The sequence below is a fragment of the Haliaeetus leucocephalus genome, unplaced genomic scaffold (assembly GCF_000737465.1).
Source record: "Haliaeetus leucocephalus isolate CR32 unplaced genomic scaffold, Haliaeetus_leucocephalus-4.0 Scaffold178, whole genome shotgun sequence".
In the NCBI taxonomy this organism is placed as follows: Eukaryota; Metazoa; Chordata; class Aves; order Accipitriformes; family Accipitridae; genus Haliaeetus; species Haliaeetus leucocephalus.
In genome coordinates this window covers 984,173-999,069 of record NW_010972614.1, presented here as the reverse complement: position 1 = coordinate 999,069, position 14,897 = coordinate 984,173, and the positions used below count along the sequence as shown (strand labels likewise).

Below are 14,897 nucleotides of genomic sequence, written 5' to 3'. Positions count from 1 at the left end.
TCAAATTACTAGAGTTGCCATCAAGCAAAAGCTGATTAATGGCATAGAAAGGAGAAAGGATTAAAAAAAAAAAGGGGCGGGGGGGGCAACTAACTTGCCTTGGCTGAAATTCGTATGAGGCAGCAGTAGGTGTAGCTTACGTACCTCAACACTTGGCCACTTTTAGAGCTGCATATTCAGACCCATGCTGAAGATCTTTAAAGTGAGTATTGGGAACCGAGCAATGGATCATCTTCATTGTAGCAGGTGGAATCCACTCCAAACGCCACAGGGATAACAGACAGCATGGGGCTCTTATACTAAATGCAAACTGCACTATAAACTGCTAGAGTATACATATCTGAATTAAAAAAGAAAGAGAAGAATGGCAACAGCCAAATCGTCTTCATAGCCACACTGAAGTCTCTGAGACAGATCTCATTTCATATGAGCAAACTTCCCCCGATAAAATCATCATAATTCAAACTCTTGGTATATTCTCAGAAAAAATCCTAAATCCAAACCCAAATACCATATACCCAGGGAGGAATCATTCAGCTGAACAAAATCCAAACTTAGCCATCAATGCCATCATAGCTAACAGACACTTAAGCAGCAGGCTAATGTGTACTAGCTGATCCAACCTGGAGAACCAGGTCAGCCACTCTTAATAGTCTCTTTTAAATAATCCTGATGCTAATTGTTGTTTTTGTTTTTTTTTAAAATACAAAACAAGCCTTAAGAAAAGGCTACTGGGAACATGAAAAACAGCAGACTGCACTAAACAAAAGTGCAGATTTTTTATTATACCAAAGTTTAAGAAAACCCCCAACATGCACTCAAAACACTAGGATTATATCCACTTATAAATGCAGATCATAATTCAAATGCAAAGACAAATTCTGCTAATGAGTGGTGGAAAGGCAACATCTTTTCCTGAAAGACTTTCTTGATTCAAAATTTTCTCCCCAAGGCAAGCAATTTTCTTCCATATAAATTCCTGGGAAAATACAATAGAATACTCTGTTAGGTGTCAGAGAACATCTCTTAATCCCACCGCTCTCAAAGATGGCTGGTAGGCAAAGGCATTTTTGAAAATCTGGCCACAGAAAACATTAACTTCACCTGTTAATGCTGACTTCACAATCAATTTTGGATGTTCATAGATACATAGAATAAGTTTGGATTTTTTTTCTCTCTTGGTATCTTCATGGTATTTTCTCTTTTGACCATCTTAGACTCAAAGCTAATTGCAGTAGGAATTCTGTTTTCCATATTCACCACTGTAATCCAGGCCTAGCCAAACTTAAGACACTTGGCTGTTAACACAATATATTTCTATGACTAAATCACTGTTTCCCTTTTGATCTGCTGAAGGACTCACACGTGAACTTGCTAGAGTACCACTCTTTACACGCCTCTCCAGTACTGAAAAGAAATGCTCTTTGATTGCTTTATTTCCCCACTAAGTCATATGTGCCTGTGGGACATCACTGTGGCCTCAGCAGCTCAGATCTTAATAAATCTATCTCACTTGAAAGCATTCAGACCATTTTAAATTTTCCCTTCTCTTAAAAAAAAATACACAGAAATACATTTCCAATCCTTAAATTTAAATCTTAAAAGATTCTGAAGATATTATTTGACTAGAGCTGAACACAGCTTTGGGGAAAGTCCTGGAGTTTTCCAACATATTTCCAATGGCATCCAAGAGTCTGGGGCATTTTTAGTTGCTCACACTCTTTCTGTTTTAACTGAGACAAAAGTGGAATAAGTATCGAAGAAACACTGAGTGAGAAGCTCAGAAGTGGACTACAAAAGCTTACCAGAACTCGCCAAGAATTTTTTGGTCCGGAAATCCATCTGGAAATTGATCAAAAGGTGGATTTCTTCTCATGAGGGTCTGACTTCTGACAAAGAAGTCTACCTGACAGTATTTTGAAGTGTCTGCTTTAGGTGAGTAACAAGGAACAAAGGTGTCTGCTATGCAATTTCTACCTGGTACTCTCCAGGAGGCTGGAGGCTGTTCTTATTTTTCTGAAAACCAGCTCGCTCATCACAAACTGACAGCACTTGAATGGACCAATCCTCTAGCTCTGCTGTATCTCAAGTGTCCTAGTAGGTCAATTACATTAAATACCTCAGCAATATTCACAGAGCAATCATTTTCAAGTACTGTTTGGCTTTTTGCTAATGAAAATGGCAGTTAACTGAACACGTTTTCAGAGAGCATTTTAATAAAGTTATGAAACATACACATTTTTTGGAAAATGCATAACTTAGATTTATACTAACCGGGACAGTTATCATATACTGGTACCTGTAGCCTATACAGATTTCAGAGCTTTTTTACCGTAACTTAGAGTTTCTTATTTATGTAGATGAGATGATCTGAAATGAATCTTCTTTATGTTTTAATTTCAATGAAGACTTTCATTTAAAGTCAGCAGCACCTAAATGCAATGGTAACTTTTTTAAATTTTTCTTTCCACAAAACTTGGCAGCAGCTGCGAAATTTTTCTTAGATGTATACTGTGCCATACATGAATGTTGTTACTCCAGGCTAGAAATGAGTAAGCTCCTTATATTGATAGCAAGTGCACACAGTAGACATGCTTCTGAAAAATTAAAAAACTGAAATTTTTAGTTTCTATTCAGACTTGTGTCTTTCAGCTACAAAACCCACTGCTGGAAGGCCTTAGGTAGCCCAGCGAAAGCTTTATTGTAATGTCATTCCGTGAAGTTTACCTGCAGCTGCATAAATGCTTCTCTAGCTCTTCCTATATGGAGACAAACTAGATCTGCTCATCAACAGCCATGGAGGGCAGAGAAGTACTATGGACCCATACACAAACCAGTTTTTCTAACACTGAAAACTCTTATTCATGGGGTCAAACTGGTTAACAAATGAGTACTGACTTGGAAATGAATGTACAGATTCCATTCCCCCCCACCCCCCCATCCCAGGGTATGGGAATTACAGTGATTTAAAAAGTAGGACTATCCCACAACTTAAACAATGTTTTCTGCATTTGTTCAAAAATTCAGTTGCTATTTTTTAACAGATACTGAAATTTTAAAAGGTATTTAAAAAAAAATCTGTTGCTATCCCTGAATAAGAGATCTGTCATAAAAGATTGTTGTCACAGCCAGACAGAACCAAAGTAATTCTCATGTTTGAATGATTTTTTAAAATCATTGTTTAAATTATATAGCATTTATTTTTTCTGGAAATGGGCAGAAGAACATGACTCTCAAATACCATTTGTTGTTGAAAAAGAAGAGCAACCCACTAACCACGGTGCTACGTTTTTTACACTAAAACAGCTTTTCTTCTGTATTCTAGTTGTTTATCAACTGAAAACTCAGACTTCTCTCCAAATAGATTAAATAGAAATATCCTCAGTATTTACAGCTGGGCCTCAAGTATATTATAGATCATTTCATTTTTCTTTGTAAAAAAAGAGGAAAAGAGCACAGTGTTTGGAGGAAAAGTTATGATGGTGTTTCTGAGGTGTTGTTATCACTGAAACACACATAACTATCACACTGAATTACAGGTCTCATGAATGCTGGGAGCTGCTCTGCACATTCAGGTTACAGCAGAAGGTGAGTGTGCAGCCTGCTCCACGTGTTGCAGGAAAAGCTCAGTGGAGTGACATCCCAAGGCTATCCACTAATGATGAAAACCACCATTCTTACTTCATTGTCCTGTTTTGCATCTGATAACTTTCCCGTCCGTATTCCTACAAGACTGGAAGCTAGTACAATGTTGCTGTTTCTTCCTCAGCAAACAGAAGGTACTTGCAAGTTTCCCCATCTACCTGTTAGTAAAGTATAACTGCATCTTCACCTGGCTACCGAGCAGAGCTCCATTTTCAGAGAAAGTCAAAAGAGCTGCGAGAATAGGACAGGCAGGACCTAACTCTGTCAAACACTACAGGAATCACTCAAGAGCCAGCAAAAAAAAAAAAAAAAATTACTTCCACGACTACATGTCTGTAAAAGCTGGGTTTTCTCCACACCAACTGCCAATGTCTGCTGATGCCAGATTTTTATGGTGTCTTTCTGCCAACCTGCTAAAAATAATATGCCTTTTTGTTTCTGAAAGTGGGAAACATGTTATGTTGCTGCATTTTATTCTGATGGGCAAAATACACACTACTTACACTTCCCAGACATCGCGGGCAGGTTGCCTGGCTTAGCCTGTGATAAACCAAAGGCTAAGTAGACACCTCCTCCTTTGTTTTCATTTTCTAATATTGCTTTCACCACCTTGGAAGTGGTAAAAATAATATCACCCAAGACGAGAAGAACAAAATGGGAGGGAAATACAGTTTAATTAACAACACAGACCTCATGCAAGTAAAGGAAAGTCCATTTTTAAGTCAAGAGAATCTGATTTCAGGCCAATTTGGAAACCACAGCAGATAAACAGTTGCCTTAAACTGGGCGAGTCAAATTCTTCATTTTGTTTTAAAGAACAAAAATGTTGTATTGACTCTACTCTGAGCCCATACAGCATTGAGATGAATCCAAATCCATGATGCATTAGCAAGCAAAAGATTATGTCGTCACCACAAATACTATGAAGTCACTACCAAAACATAAAAGCAGAAAAACAGATTTACAGGAACCAGATGGGCCAAGTTAGGATTCTTCTCTTCCATTTTTTCTTTGAAGAATAATCAGTAAAGCTATCCAATTTGCAATCATAATGCTTGTTTTCTATACTGCTTATTAGTATGACATAAAGACTACATGAAATGGAATGATTACAGGATTTCAAGTAACTTCTTTGACTGAAATCATTCTGTGCATCTGTTTTTCATTTTCAATTTTGTTCATATCAGTAGTATACTATTTTCATTTACTCATACCTCTGGGATTCAACTTTTTGCTTTTATCTTTACAGTCCTGGTATAGTCATTTTATGGTAAAAGGGATGGGGTGGAGGAGAGGAACAAATAATAGGTGAAGCTGCAGCAAATGGCACAAGGATACAGTCCCTTCCTGGAAAGAGGATTTTGTGGCGAACCATTTCTCCCATAATGCATCCCACAGACCATATATCCACTAGAACAGCAGAGACAGGGAAGTGAAGAAGGAGGGAAAAAAAGCAAAGTTAACTATGACATTTCACTCCTAAAGGAGAGGAAAAAGAGCAGGTTGATCAGAACAGTACAGTTTGTTTTGTGGTTTTGTTGGGTTTATGTCTCACCAAAAGCTAAAATAAATAAGCAAATAAGTAACAGCTGTCAGTCAGCTCAATGGTAGTTAGTAACAATGGTGGGAAAAGTTTAAAATCAACATTTTTGGGAAAAGGCCCACAGCTAGCAAGTAAAGATCAAGTAACAGCTGCACAGTCCCATGGTAGACACTGAGTATATGGTGAAAAAACAACCTTTTTTTTTTTTCTTTTTTAAAAGAAAAAAACAGAAGCAAAACCCCCACCAAACCCAGACAATGATCATCTGGAATAAATCCTGCTTGCAGCCAGGCAGTTTCTAGGCTTTATCCTGCAGGACTAAGTCTCTCTGCAGCAGTACACAAAGAGGTTCCAAATGGAACTGCTCACACAAGTAAAGACCACATGGATAAACACCACCCTTAAGGGTTATTTAAAACTCCTGCTTCAGGATCTGTATCTATGTCCTATCTATAGGTACCTATCTATAAGTATCTGTCTGTACCTACATACTGACTGGAAAGAACTGGAGAACGTGACCTGTGTGGACTCCGTTTATTACTCCGTAGGTACTCAAAATAAGTGCTAAAACAAATGCTTCACAGGACAAGTACCAACAAGACTAGGAGCATTTCTTAACTTCCTGATCCTGCCTTCAGCTTTTAGATGCAATATGGATAATTACGTTACCGGCTTGACTTGAGCAGGTTTTTTTTTTTGCCATTTAAGTCTTACAACAAAAAAGGCTAGATAGATAGTGACACAGTATGCACAGAAAGAAAAGACCTGTATTCCACGTGAAGGGGGAAAACTGCTTTCAAATGATTTAAAAGACTACGTTGTTTCTCAGCTTTGAATCCTCATTTTGTGGTCGTTTGTCCTACACAACCAGTTTCTCCTCTTTTTCTTCCCCCTTTTTATCCTTCAAAAGCAAACCAAAACAAACCAAAGAAACAAACAAACAACTCATTTCTCGGTAAAACAAAATAAAGGTGAAATGTTCCATTTGGGAAAAGGAGGGTACAGGTATTGGGGGCATGGGACAGCAAGAGCATGCCTGACGCAGTGGCAGAGTTTTCTTCGCAGTGACAGCTTTAGGACCTTCCACAGAAGTGCAGCAAACTGGTGATAATTATGCATCTTTAGCCAACCAAGTGCAGAAAGAAAATGAAAGCAGTGAACAGTCCTTATACACGCAGTGTACATAGTAAGAGGAAAAAAAGTAGGGGAGCTTCAGTAATGTGGCAGCATAGGCCAGAGCAGGGAAGCAAAGAACAACCCTTTGTTAACTTCCTTGGGAACTAGATTAGGGCCTCCAAGCCAGACCAGCTCCTCAGACTGCTGACCTTCATTTTCAAATATTTTGTTTTCTTTCTCCGTTTACTTTATTTTTTGTACAAGTAAGACAAGATCATTAATCTTGAGCCAGATTCATTGCCCAGGGAAGTCAAAGGAAGTCTCTATGTTAACTTCAATGGGCATTTGATTAGGACCTTTGGATGTGGCAAACATTCTTAGTACCTTCCCAGCTGTGTACTCCACTGTAAAAGTGTGTCTAACTTTTTCCTGGTGCAATTTTAATCATGTGAAAAGCAAGTGCTTTCTCTTTCAGTGACAATAACACCAACAATGGTAATCATCTACTAAATGTCTGGAGAAAAAAAAAATTAACGCAAAATAATTCATTTCACAATAGAAGGAACTCTGGATATTGACTAAGGAACTATCTAAAGCGTGCTGAGCCTAGTTCAAATTTCTAATGACACTTATCAAAAATATCAATTACAAAATATTTTAAGAAAGATTATTCCTTTTTCAGAAATTATTCTGTACGCTTAGACTCTGCTTAGTAATTCTCTACTTCTTAGACTTTCATATTAAAATGTGTACTGTAAATTCATAAACATTACAAATAATTCATGCAGAGACTCGCTAATTTTAGAAGAGGTTGTGTGAGCATGCCTTTATTCTTGCTTAAGTCATGGAATCAGCTCCCGAAATCAGTTTCACTGCCCTTTACAGGATGCAGTTGGTTGTTAGTAAAAGTTCTTCCACAGGTTAGCTAACCTCTTAAACATAAATTAAGTAGGAGACTTTTTAATAAATTCCTGGTTTTGACGTTTGCTGTATTTGTCATCAAAAAGTCTCCTTGATCAAACAGACAAGTGGTAGCCTTTGACAGCAGAATCTGAGTCATAACAGATTTTTCTCCACTATATGTTGTATCCCCTCCTTTCCTGCCTGGTCCACCTGGCACTCGGATGCAATTCTCAGTTTTGTCACAAAATGAGAATCACTTATAAAGTTTTCCTTTCATCCCCTGCAAAATGTGAATTTTTCTTTACCTGCTTCTCTATAGTGAGTACCCCCTACCTGCTTTTCAGAACCTTTCCAGGGACCAAGAGGTATCCAGATCCCTCACAGACTGTTCAGAGCAAAATCCTATTTACATCTAGGGATATTACATACAAATTAGATTCATGGGGTTTTAGCTTCAACTTTTTCCTCTTCTCTCCAACTCTACTTTCCATTTAAAAAAGATTCAAACTGCAAAATTTATACCTAGGTCTTGACCACATGAAACCTGTCAGCAAAACCTGGGAATTTAGTTAAAGCTATCATAAAGACAGAAACCATTTCTGAAATTCAGATCTAGCTCTGGACTTGGTGAAATTCTGGAAGGGCTAGGATTCCCTATTTCAGCTCGTACCTCTTCGTCTTCCCTCAAACTATTCAGAGACCGAGACTCAAATTCAGACCACATCACTCGTTCAGCAATTCCAGTGGTTCCTACACTGTTTCATAGCTACAGAAGCCAAAGACATTCTGGTCAGAAAGAGCTAACTGTATTTAAGTTCAACCATAACTAAGAACAAGTTTCTCATTACTCTGCAATCCCACACTGATAAATTCACCAGCATTGCATTCCAAATATATTCTGTAGCTGCAGTATACAACAGTGAGAAACTGCTTTAAATGACCGGCCTTTTAAATTCAAGATGTCATTTCCCATTGTTTTCTTTTTCTCCTTCTGGTGCCCCTTACAACTGTAGAGGCAGACCTTACACTTCAGGTCACACTGTGCTTGCTATGAAATTGCAGCCCTACCGTTCTCCTTGTAGCCCATTCCCAAGATGACCTCTGGTGCTCTGTAGTAACGTGTCACCACATATGGAGTCATCATGAAGCTAGTGCCTGCAGTCCTGGCCAGTCCAAAATCCAAAATCTTCAATGTGCAGTCTGATTTTACCACTATATTACTTGGTTTTAAATCCTGCAAAAGATAGTGAAAAGACATATGACTGTTCTTCATAAAGCCAGGCACAGCTGTGATACGGACTGATATTTTAGGTGACCCTTCAAATATTCTTTTAGTCTTCTGACACTTACTTGTAAATACACAGCAAAACCTTGCTACAGTTTCTCTAGTAAACTCTTCTGGAAGATGTTCTAACTTGGCGTACTGTGGGGCTTTACCTGGATAGCCCAAGCCTACTGGTGTTAAACTAATTGCATTTAGCAGTGCAAGAATCTAGGATTTGTATTAGAGTACCATTTAGAGTATTTTTTTTTTTTTTAATGCTGCAAGCCTAATAGAGACACTCCAGCTGTACATGTGAAGATACCTGTAATGGGTCTGGCTGAGACTGGAAGCCAAATCTATCATCCTTTGCTAAACATACAACATGCCAAGAAAGGAGACCTTTGTATATTGTAAAGCAATATCCACTTTGTAACTCATTTTATAAGCCCTTATTTTCTTCCTTTCATAATGGAAGGGAAACATTTTTGGATTTTTTTTTTTCAGCTGGAAATCTCAAATTAGTAAAAGTACATTTCAATAAAGAAGTTAACTCAGGATATCTTCAATCCATTCAGAATTGCCTCCTGCTCACAGTCACATGAACCATTCCCTCTGTTGTCAACAATCACCCATAGCGCTACCTCTGGCATTCACAGCCAGGTACCGCATCCTTACCAGACACAGCACTCTGACATGGAAAAGCAAAATGAGAGGATGGCTCTAATAAAAAATTGGCAGCCTTTTAATTTGTTTTAGCACACGTAAATGATGGCAAATGCCAATTCCATATGCCCTGACCTCTGTGGATCCTGATCAAGCAATACTTGGACCACACTACAACATCAATTCAAAGTGTCTCAATGTCATGCATGGTAGATGTAGCCAGCTGCATTTTCAGGAGGAATAACATTTATCTACATGTTTCAGAGATCATAATAACTTTGATGATTTCCAGTGCTTATTATTCGGTTATTATTTATTTTCAATAATCACAGTGCCTTCTTGTCTGATTAAGTTCACAAATAATCTCATTCCTAACAAAAGCATGAAGCTACTCTGCCAAGGGCATGGACTACGACTCTTAAGTTTACAGTCATTTTACTGGGAGATAGGGCTTTGATCCACAGTACACAAGGAACTCAAGTGGCTTCTGAACTCTTCATGATGATGTTAAATGCTGCCTTAAGTTTTAAACCAAAGGCCCCTTACCCTGTGAATAATTCCTGCAGAGTGAAGATGCTTGATACCACAGAGCATTTGGTACAGTAGATAAGACATTCGCTCATGGTCTAACTCCATCTGAATGACCTGGCACAGATTGGCATCCATTAACTCCATTACCAGGTAACTGAATGAAAAAGCAAAGTCATAGGGTTATTTTCTGTGTTGAAGAGGAACCACAGCATCATCTCAAATAAGTAACAATGCCTTTTCTTGCTTCAAAATTCACTTTATTTCTGATGACTGGGAGTAACACAGCTAGAGACTGGGCCCACTCACAATGGTACCACCGTGGTGTTCATTTCTCACTGCACCATCTCACTGCAGAGACACCACTCTTAGTGTCCCAGCAAAACAGGTGGGTTGCTGGCCCTTTCTTGGTGCATTCCCGACAACAGAGACACTGGGCAAACAGGCAGCACAACACCAAAATGTGCAGAAAACAGAAGAGCCGCAAGCACCAAATGACATGACTGCTTGGCCTTTGACCATTATGAGGAATGGCTACCACGGTACATGTAGGAATTGGAGAGTAGTAGAGACATCTGAGAGGTTAAAATATGCATCCCCATGTGAAATGTCTCCAAAAATCCTCCTAAGATTGCATGACTTTGCATTCTCATTACAACTAATTGGTCTTGTGCTTTTGATAAGTAAGCTTCACTGACAACCTCAGCAGGACGTTAACCCAATCCCCTTTAGTGGTAAGTTAATACGTTAAACACATCAGCTCATTTCTTATGAGACACCTCACAAGCACAACTGATTCGTAACTGTAACATTACATTAAAGCACTCTCAAACTTTGGGGAAAACACTAGCTCTCCATTTCCATGTGAGCTGCTCGCCTTGTCTTCTCTCCAGCACTAGTTGCCTCCTCTGCTCTGCACAAGTCTGCAGTGATAATATTACGCGGAAATTCCATATAACAAAACCACAACAGTAGTCACCTGACTTCAGCCTTTGCTATCTGTCTGTTATCACTACTGATATTGGAGTACAGAATGGGAATACGTTTCCATACAATGTATACAGAATCTGGGAAAGACTGAAAGATAAAAGGACTACAACTATTTTAAACACTGAATATTTAAAATTTCATTCAGGGCAGGCTCATACTACGCACAGCAGTGTTTGTGCAGTGTTCAGCAGAGATGCTAGTTTTCCTCTACACCTAGCACTAGTTCCCCAGGCAAGTAATTTTACGCAGTCAAAGGTTATGTCAAAACAAATACAAAATGAGGAAATGTTTCACATCAGTCTCTTTTATAGGAAATTATTTCAGAATGAAGTGCCACATTTCAAAACCTCACACACGTCAGGGAGTCACATAACAATGATCATTTTCCTAGCAAACTAGCAACACAAAAGCAGGCCCTTTTAACTACTCATACCCCTTCCTCTGCATGTGAAGGCAAATGCGAACGTATTAACCTTCTCAAGAAAAGCCACCAGCAGGCTTTGCACACTATTACAGCTCTTAGGAAACCCAGTATTTCGCACCTTATAATTCTCAAAATTGCTCTCAAAATGGGAGTGCAGAATATCTGTCTACCCACAGTGTAAACTACACATGATCTTCTTTAGAGGGGCTCATAACCTTTGTATTTTGCTGAGTTACTGCATTCATGGTACACTATAATGCCCCACATGTCTCTAAAGCTTCAGTTTAATTACTGCCTGTGTTACTTACACATCCTGGAACTCCTCCAGAGATTTCTGTGGTGTGAAGACGTTTAATAAACTGATAATCTGAAAAGCAAAGTAAGACAAAAGGATGAAGAGAAGTGATAAATGTAAGCAGTTGAACCCATTTTGAAGTGTGTGTTAAAGCATAAACTCTGTTTTTCCACTGCTCAATTTATAGTAACATTTCTCACTTTATGGATCAGTAAGTCGGCAACATTGAAAATAAAATACTGCAGATCTCCAAGATTTCTTCTAGGTGCACTTGAAATGATTTCCGAGAGAAGGATTAGTGATGATCGTGACAAATCAAAATGCTAAGGGTGAGACAGTCCTCCAAATTTTGAAGTTACAGATTTAAAGACCAACTTCAGCTCAATCTAGCATAGCAGTTCTTGTGCTACAGAGAGAAATTTCTTACATATGAAGAATGCTCATCTGAGGGGACAAATAATCAAGAACCATCTTATTAAAACTAAACAGAAGACCTTCCTTCTCTCTGACATGGCCTCAATTCCTTTCAGGGCACATACGTGCACATGCTGACACAAATTCCATCGTGAGAGGTACTGCTTTTTAGTAGAAGCACTTTAAAACTGTAGACACATTCTGGGCAAAAACTTCTTGCATACTGCAACTCCTTTTTTACTTGTTTGTTTTTTTTTTTTTTAAATGGGTTGGGCTGTTGGAAGACACTGATAAAAAGGTGTGAAACAGCACAGAGGAAAAACTTGACTTCTGGGACCTGAATTTCCCATGCTTTCCTTCTATGTGGGCAATAGAGGTAGAAGATATCAGCACAGCCGCCATGAAGACAACATCTGAATGTCTCCCTCCACACCTCCATCACCTCTCTAGGCTTTCTAACAGGAATGGTTCAATATTCTGTCTACTCCACATACTCTGACTGATTCTTGCCTCCGCACAGCTGCCTTTACAATCCTCTCCTTCCTTTGCACTTCTCTCTATAGACAGGTTAAAACTCTGACCCAACCAATGTGGTGTGATTATCAGCTCTTATGCAACATTTTTAAAATTATGTATTTAAAATTAATACCGCTCCTGCTGCCCTCAGCTCTTTCCAGTCCATTAAAAATAAAAAGTGAGAATGCATCATTCTCCTGCCTACAGGGAGAACTACTCACTCATCCCCGCATTTTCAAAGCTCTGTGCATTGGTCTGACTGAGGGTAGTTTCCATCCAAGTCTACAGGGGGGAGACAGGTACTGTCCTGATCAACACAGTGGAAACATAAGGATAAGTCAATGCCCAGAAGTGGGGCAGAGGACACTATAGGTGACGAGTCCTGCTGTTTGCCATCTTAGGGTCAGTCCTTTTACTTTCCATGTGAATTTGTGATCGAGAACAAGTGTCAAATCTCACCTTACATCACACTTTTCAAGCTCATTTATGCTTTGCATAAGGAAGAAGAGCCATTGAAGGATCTGTTGCAAGACTAAACATGTAGCAAACTGAAAAATTCACTCCTAATGAAAAGGAATGGGCACACAGGTATGGCACCAAGCCACAGCAGAAATCAAGGAACTGTAGGAAAATTAAATCCTTGGGAGATCCCTTGACAATGCAACGGGGCAATCCTACATATCTCATTACAAAAAAGCAGGCTTATATAGTGTCAGGCAGATAGTTCTAATAGATAGATGGTTACAATTAACATACAGCCCTGGAATAACTCTTTTGCTGCAGTGTAGGAATAGTTTCATTTGTTACGGATACTAAATGTTATACAATAGGTAGTGGGTGTAAGAAGCAGGGAAGTCTAGAACCTGCTAGTGCTGTTTATTTCAACAAGAACACTGTGATTAGAAGGAATGGCACAATGTGTTGAGGCTCTAGAGTCCCTGGCTCCACAACATTAGCTTACACACAAATACGTGAGAATGGAAAAGGGCTTCTGGTTCTTAATTTCCTTCAGCAGTTTTGCAGCAACCTTCACCAGGATGACCCCTCATCTGGTACAATCTATACAATGCATCTATATGACTAGGTTTCAGATGAAGTCCCGAACAAGGAGTGAGTGACACTTGTGCATGGGTACTTCAACTCAAGAGGCACTGCTTTTGAGTCACAAATGCCAGTGACAAGAGGAGGGAGCCAGGATTCCAACAACCACTTATCCATTTCTGGATAAGGAGCCGACAAGAACATATTCTGGTCTCTCCCCTTCTATCACCCTAACCCTACTAGCAGCACCCTCATTTGGCATAGCCTTTAAATAAGCACATGGAAGATCCTCACTCTCTCATGTGGGCTTATAGTACCAGGAAGACTGTAGCCCTTGAGCATAATTTACTTTTCATTTCTTCTGTTTTAAAAAGCTATCCAGCAAAACCATTTTCTAACAAACCAATATACATACCGCTTCTCCAGTTACCTACTGAAAACTTACATTTTTATGATTCACACACTTCATGAGGACCAGCTCCCTGTAAGCTCGCTTCGCATGAGTTTGGTTCTGAAATGGTCTGCTGAGCTTCTTAATGGCCACGTTTCTGTCAAGGACGGCATCATATGCAGCACTGCAGTAATTACAAACACAGGGATTATGCATCTTAGAGGATAGCCTGCATTTCTCATGGCAAATTCCTGAGCCTCAAGTCTACTATAGCCTTTTTTTTCCACTGAGAAAAATACTGGGACAAAAGAAGGAGAGAGAGAGTTTCTAGTGAGAAAAAAGAAGACATCAAAAGGAAACATGTACCACCACATCCGCAGAAGACAGCATGCACCACTACTTCTGAACTCCAGTTCTGTAAGAAAGTAACACTTATTTTCAAGGGGTGAAAAAAATAATTAAGTAGCTTCAAATAAAAATACAATAAAAACTGGATGAGACAAAAAGTTGTTTCATAAAGCAACTCTCTGTGCATTGTGTACAGCGGAGAGGCTTTTGTTTTTTCTGTCATTATTAAGGACACCTTCACTGAGTGGCTCAATGAACAATTGCCCACTTTTATCTAAAATGCAGTTTGTATTTTTCTTATGATATTTCTAATGGAATCAAGTTATTTAATCATTCTTTGAGACCATATCATCCAATTCCAATAACATACCTATAAACAGAACCATTTCACAAAATTTCTTTACCATTTCCTTCTGATAATGAAAAAAATTGTTACATATGATTAGTTAAAAGTTTTGAAAACATGAAGAAATACAGGCTCTGGTTGGCAAAGTGGGCTTTTAAAGCTGGGCTCCTAAAATTCTCCTTAATTTTTAAATGTTTCGTACAACCTTCAGTTATTTTGATAACCTTCACCCCCTATGAATTTGAACCACTTATTTTGGCGATTCAAATCTGACTACACAAATTTTGACTTCTACATTTCGCAAAGCACACTAATTCTTAGAAACGTTCCCAAATGGGCAGCCCTCAGACTCTCTTCCTGATTTTATCTTTTACCAAGAATGAGGAAAGGCATGACACAAGTTTTCTGCTACTCCATGAAAAGCAACAGTGTATTTCCTAAAAGATAAATCAACCAAGTCACTAGTTGTT

General features: G+C 38.8%; 1 protein-coding gene across 2 annotated transcripts in view; it reads right to left on the bottom strand.

The window, feature by feature from the left end:
* MAPK10 (mitogen-activated protein kinase 10) overlaps positions 1-14,897 on the bottom strand; it is an 86,057-nt gene that overhangs the window by 40,253 nt on the left and 30,907 nt on the right. The window contains exons 3-7 of one of the 2 annotated variants that reach the window (XM_010564425.1): positions 13,788-13,917; positions 11,385-11,443; positions 9,681-9,819; positions 8,276-8,441; positions 4,984-5,055 (exon numbers count right to left, since the gene is read on the bottom strand). In XM_010564425.1, coding sequence (XP_010562727.1) covers positions 4,984-5,055; positions 8,276-8,441; positions 9,681-9,819; positions 11,385-11,443; positions 13,788-13,917 — 566 coding nt within the window. The remainder of the gene's footprint in view (positions 1-4,983; positions 5,056-8,275; positions 8,442-9,680; positions 9,820-11,384; positions 11,444-13,787; positions 13,918-14,897) is intronic. The other variant, XM_010564426.1, reaches the window with a different exon arrangement.